This window comes from Eucalyptus grandis, chromosome 10 (genome assembly GCF_016545825.1).
Source record: "Eucalyptus grandis isolate ANBG69807.140 chromosome 10, ASM1654582v1, whole genome shotgun sequence".
Lineage (NCBI taxonomy): Eukaryota > Viridiplantae > Streptophyta > Magnoliopsida > Myrtales > Myrtaceae > Eucalyptus > Eucalyptus grandis.
The window spans coordinates 27,770,527-27,776,423 of record NC_052621.1 but is presented as its reverse complement, the minus strand read 5'-3'; the positions used below and the strand labels follow the sequence as shown (position 1 = coordinate 27,776,423).

The window sequence follows — 5,897 nt, the reverse complement described above, 5'->3', positions numbered from 1 at the left end:
GGTTCGCATTGATTCAAACTTCTAACTTGATCTGTCCAAAAGCAGATATAGTAGGTACAACACGAAAAAGATTGAAAATCGGAGCTGTTCTCGGCGAATTGGACTGTTCCAGGCAACACCGCTTTGCGAGTGTTGCCGCAGCAAAGTGTTGCCCTGCGCCGGGGAGGACGCAAATTTCTAGGCGTCTCAAGACCTTGATCGGTCTTCAATGAGACAGCGGTCAAAGCTGTGGGGAAGGTTGAACGTGAATCGTGGTCGGATGCTCCTTGAAATTTGAAGAAAATGAGACCGAGAAACAGGGCCTCAATTCAGGCCCAACGGTGATAATGCCGGCGGCATTCGGGGTTGTTGGGAGCTGCGGGTGTGGCGACAGGACTTCCGAGCCCAACGCCGGTGAGCTGTGATGAGGAACAAGCATCGGTGGAGGCGGGGCTAAAGCAAAGGGCAGCACGGAGTTGAGGAGGCTGCAAATAAGCACGGTGGGAGTGAGTCGATGTTCGCGGTCGAGGACACTGACTGCTCGCTCAACCTCACAGGGCAGTGAAGGGCAAAAAAGCAAAGACGAGGCCTTTGAGGCTCTTACCAGGAACTACTGGGGAGTCCGAGATCACCGGCTCTTTGCGGGACATCAAGGGCTTGTCGGAGGAGGTTGATAGGACTCCGGCTGACGTAGCCGAGAACTTGATTCCCAATTCATTTGAGGACGATGCTGAGGCCTGCCTGGAGAGTCTGGTTTAAGGCCCTCGAAAGGCCAGGCGAGCCGTGGTGGGGGTCGAAGTAGGCTGAAAAGGGCACGGGCAACGACTCGCCGGTGATCTACTTGAAATTTTCTTTAAGAAAGATTTACAGAGAAATCCCTAGATTTATTTTATAGACTAAACATACCAATTTCATGTTTTATTTTGAGATAAGTATATTAGAAAAAGTGTAATCGAATTCTAAAACTTTTAAAAAGTGTAATCAAATCCTAAAACTTGTCATAAATGTGCAATCAAGTTTTAAAATTTGCAAAAAGTGTTGTCGAAGTAAGGACTTGATTTGACCAATTTGACAAGCTCGAATTTAATTTGTATTTCTTGAAAGTTTTAAGATTAAATTTCACTTTATGTTTTGAGATTTCAATACACATATCCTTTTTATTTTATTTTTTGTAAGTCACTAGTTACCAAAAAGCCGTGTAAAAACTGCCACATTCCTTTGCATGGCTGAAGTCGTTACAAGAGAAATGTATCCAACAGTTTCTAAGGTCCGCCCAAAATCAACTCTAACCTCAAATTTTAACCAAAAGATTCTATAAAAGCTCATCGGTACCTTTTAAATTAATTGTAATGTATTCAGAAAAAACCGTAATTTATGATAATCAGTACATTGTCAAATAATTCAGCGATTTCTTGCTTTGCAAATTTGAACCCGAAATAATTACCAAGTTTTCCATAAATCCTTGTCTTTTTATACTCATGTCGGTTCAAACTTTCGTTTTTTACTAATTTGAATTTTTTTCACTTTTCTAATTTTGCCATGCTAATGCCTTTTTTTATTTTTTAGGACAAATAACTAAGGAACCAAAAGTAAATCATGCTAATGGGAGAAAATGTAAAGGAAATACCAAGTAATCTTATCCTACAAAGAAAATGAATTTTTAAACAGCAGCCAATTTACAAACTCAATTAATCTCCATTTTTTAGGTGCCGCTTGAGGTCCTGAGTTCAAACTTTGCTATCATTGATTTTTGGGTTGATCCCAAGAGTCACAGATTCGTGAAATTTTATAATTATCCAATGTGGTTGGGGTAAAGAGATTTCAACATCCCTTTCATACCATATCATTGATTGATAGTACATATAGTTTATGAATACAAGAGCGGATTGAATTGAAAAAGGAGAACGATCAGTGATCCAAAGGAGATTGTCTGAATTTACCCTAAATCAAACACAACTATCAAATATCTTTGATTTTGGGCAAAATCTCACGCATGCCTTTGTTGGGAGTCCGACTTCGTATTAGACCATGGTTTTCGGATGCTCCATCACTTTCTTTGCTTCCTTCAAAAATCAAAGCAATATTTTCAACATTAAACTCTTATGAAAAAGACAATAAGATATGTATGTCAATATTTACATACCATCTGACCAAAAAACATTTATATACTAAGAAAGCAAATAAGGGGAGTTACCGAAGCACAATCCTTGTCATTCACCCACCGATTTCAGCCCACTTCTTTCTAACATCACCCATGTCACATCATGAAATTTAATACATGTTTAATTCGAATTTACCATGGATCCCAAAATATTTGCAAACTCTGAGCTGGATATGAACCAACTATGGCATTGCAGTGCAGCTTTTCCCATCAATCATTATAATTTTCTCATTACTTTTACGATTTGATCGCCATCAAATGATGTCATGAACCTTTTTCTGTTAGCTTTATATGGATAGACAAGTGCGATTTCGACATCGGAATTCAAATGCATGTCCGGAGTAGCTGACGACTGAAAGTTTTCGACCAGGAAAGAAAAGTGAACGAAACAGAAAATGTTGCTTTCTCCCTCGGTGCTGTCCCTGAATCGCGTTAGGAGAATCACCGGGTCCATTGGGCGTTTGAAAATGCAAGAAAGACAAAAATGCAACGATTGGAAACACGTGTGTCGCAATTGTTGGGATGGGTCGACTTCTTGTGGGCCCAGCTCATCATCTTAAACAAAGAAAAGAAAATAAAAAGATAGGATTGCTTCGCAAAGGAGGAGCACACACAAACAAGCAAAAGAGAGACAAGAAAAAACAGAGATGTCACTTCCTCGGTATTTTGGAAATTTGCAGATGCAAGAAAAGACGACAGGCAACGATGGGCGTTGCTACTGTGGCAGGACACACATGTAGGAACAGTCCACCATGCCTTGTTAACAAAAGAATTCGATCTCTAGATGGACAAAGTATTTAGCCGGTTCTCTGGACATCGTTAGTCCACACGTTTGTGGGACGGACCCCGTAATACAACGCTCAAAGAGGCTGCTATTCCGATCCTTTCACCTGTCGAAAGAAGAAGATTGTATGGCTGGCCAAAAAGGTTGTCGTCACCCATGACATACAGAATTTGATTCAAAAACTGACGAGCCATGCTGTGTGAATCTGTGACCAATGAATGGGCGACATGTGCATGGATCTAACCAAAATGTTCCGTTTTTGGATTAAAAAAAATGAAGAAAATTAGGTTCCATGATTGATTCGAGCTCTATGAAAAAATTATAATATCTTATGTTAAAAGTTGTTATCAGGAACAGAACTTAAGACGAAGGATCTCGATCCGACGAGAAAGTCGGAGAAGTTCACGTGCTGAGCGAGGAGCTGCCTGATCACTCCATATAAATACAAGCACAGCCCTCCAGATAACATCGAAGCATAAATCAAAAAAGCTGGACTAAGAAGCGAAACCATGATGACCGCATTGGAAATGTGGGGTAACCTCGGCTCCTTCATTGCCGCGCTGATGTTCGCATGGGCCATGTTTAGGCAATACTTCCCTCCCCAGCTCCGCATGCACGTCGAGGCCTATGCTCAAAAGGCCGTTGGCCACGTCTACCCGTACGTCCAGATCAAATTCCCGGAGTTCACAGGCGAGTGGCTCGAGCGGGGCGAGGCCTACACTGCAATCCAGAACTACCTGACCAGAAGCGCCTCCGCCAGGGCCAAGCGGCTCAAGGCTGAGTCCGTCAAGGACAGCATGTCGCTTGTCCTAAGCATGGACGAGAACGAGGAAGTCATCGACGAATTTGAAGGGGTCAAGCTCTGGTGGTCGTCGAGCCTGATCGTCTCCCAGAAGTCCCCATTTTCCTGGTCCCCGTCATCTGAAGACAGAAGGTACACACGTGTGTGGGTTAAAATTTACCAGTTTATCAACATCTGTCTCTCTTCCTGGTATATATGCTCGTCAACGTGGTTTATTTAATTCGGAGACTTGAAAATCCGTTCACTTTGTTCATGTACTGAATTTTTTTTTTTTTTTTCAATGATGATTTCTTGCCTACACTCACCTTCTCTGGTCAACCAAGCAAAATCAATGAGTCGTTGCTTTTGCGTCCAGGTTTTATAGGCTGACCTTCCACAGGAGCCACCGGGACTTGATCACCGGCTCTTACATAAAGCACGTCCTGGAGAAGGGGAAGGTGGTGGCGGCCGACAACCGGCAGCGGAAGCTCTTCACCAACAACCCTAGCTCGAACTGGAGCTACCACAAGCCGAGCAAGTGGAGCCACGTGGCATTCAAGCACCCCTCGACCTTTGACACCCTAGCGATGGAGCCGAGCAAGAAGAGGGAGATCATGAACGACCTCCTCAAGTTCCAGCGAGGGAAGGAGTACTACGAGCGGATCGGCAAGGCGTGGAAACGTGGCTACCTCCTCTATGGCCCACCAGGGACCGGCAAGTCCACGATGACTGCTGCGATGGCCAACTTCCTCAACTACGACGTGTATGATGTTGAGCTGACGACAGTCAAGGACAACACGGAGCTGAGGAAGCTACTAATTGACACGTCCGAAAAGGCGATCATAGTAATTGAGGACATTGACTGCTCGCTCGACCTGACTGGCCAGAGGAAGACAAAGAAGCAAGAGAAAGATGACGACGGAGAGAAAGCGGATCCTGTAAAGAGAATGGCAAAAGGCGGGGAAGAGAGCAAGGACAGCAAGGTCACGCTCTCAGGGCTCCTGAACTTCAGCGATGGGCTGTGGTCGGCGTGCGGCGGTGAGAGGATCATTGTGTTCACGACCAACTTTGTCGAGAAGCTCGACCCAGCCTTAATCAGGAGAGGGAGGATGGACAAGCATATCGAGATGTTGTATTGCTGCTTTGAGTCGTTCAAGGTGCTTGCAAGGAATTACTTGGGCATCGAGTCGCACCCGCTGTTCACATCAGTGAGGCAGTTGCTGGAGGGTACGGAGATGACTCCGGCAGACGTGGCGGAGAATTTGATGCCTAAGTCGGACGATGAGGACGAGGAGGCTTGCTTGGAGGGATTGATCAAAGCGCTCGAAAAGGTGAAAGAGGATGCCAGGAAGAAATCAGAAGAAGAAAAAGCTGCTGCAGCGGAAGCAGAAGCAACTGCAGCTAGAGCAATGGCTCAGGAAGAAGGGCAACAGACATCGAGTGCAGGAGAGCAAGAAAAAGGTGGGAGAGGATGTGCTGAAGAAGTGAAAGAGAATGGCGTACTCTGACTATTATTTTAGCAACAAATCCAATAAATCTTAAGTATAGTCCTTGGTGTGTTGATCTTTTATGTGAAGAGAGTGTGCAGGTATAAATGGTTTGCATTATGGAAGAACCACATGTATATATGATATTAGGCATTGCTAGCTATAAATGAACTAAAAAATAGTATAAGGTATTTGATGATAAGGAAAAGAAGCTAAGTGCAATTGATTTTTTTTTTTTAAGTTACACCTTACAATTTTCTCAGTACTCGAACAAAGCAGGCCATTCTAGTAATCTGGCTACACACATCACAATTTCACGACTTGTTAGTTTGAAGAAAGTATTTTGAATATCTTAAAGAGAATTTTCTTAAATTAAGGTTCGCTTGTTTGGCAGAAAAGATATGAGTTAAAAATATTTTTCTAAAAGTAATTACTCGTATCACTTACAAAAATAAATATTTGAAATTTTTTTTCATCATTCACATAAATATTTAAATATAAATTATTGTCGATAATGAAAAAGTATTTTATAATCTAAGGTGCGTCTAGATCAACTTCAACCTCAAATGTTTACTAAATTCCTGTCCTTTTTATTTACGTCGGTTCAAACTTAATTCATTTTATTTTTCACCAATTTAGAACTGTTGTCACTATTGTTCTTCTGGAATTCTACTAGAAAGAAATAAGGAAGATAAAAAAGTGGAG

At 42.6% G+C, this 5,897-nt stretch overlaps 1 protein-coding gene and 1 non-coding gene across 2 annotated transcripts in view; both read left to right on the top strand.

Moving 5' to 3' along the window:
• LOC104428865 overlaps positions 1 to 738 on the top strand; it is a 20,629-nt gene extending 19,891 nt beyond the window's left edge. Inside the window, exons 6-7 of the transcript XR_005546786.1 lie at positions 280 to 400; positions 537 to 738. This is a non-coding gene — a transcript (AAA-ATPase ASD, mitochondrial). The remainder of the gene's footprint in view (positions 1 to 279; positions 401 to 536) is intronic.
• Positions 739 to 3,418: 2,680 nt separating this feature from the next.
• On the top strand, positions 3,419 to 5,395 carry LOC104428860 (AAA-ATPase ASD, mitochondrial). The gene is made up of 2 exons (XM_010041790.2): positions 3,419 to 3,858; positions 4,082 to 5,395. Exons 1-2 carry the CDS (start codon positions 3,434 to 3,436, stop codon positions 5,211 to 5,213), a joined length of 1,557 nt encoding a protein of 518 aa, XP_010040092.1. The 5' UTR covers positions 3,419 to 3,433; the 3' UTR covers positions 5,214 to 5,395.
• The last annotated feature ends 502 nt before the right edge of the window (positions 5,396 to 5,897 follow it).

What these genes read in the sequence shown, in the direction of transcription:
- LOC104428860 (XM_010041790.2), top strand. Translation starts at nt 3,434, where the DNA reads ATGATGACCGCATTGGAAATGTGGGGTAACCTCGGCTCCTTCATTGCC. An exon ending in CCGTCATCTGAAGACAGAAG is followed by an intron (nt 3,859 to 4,081) that starts GTACACACGTGT and finishes TTTTGCGTCCAG; the next exon opens with GTTTTATAGGCTGACCTTCC.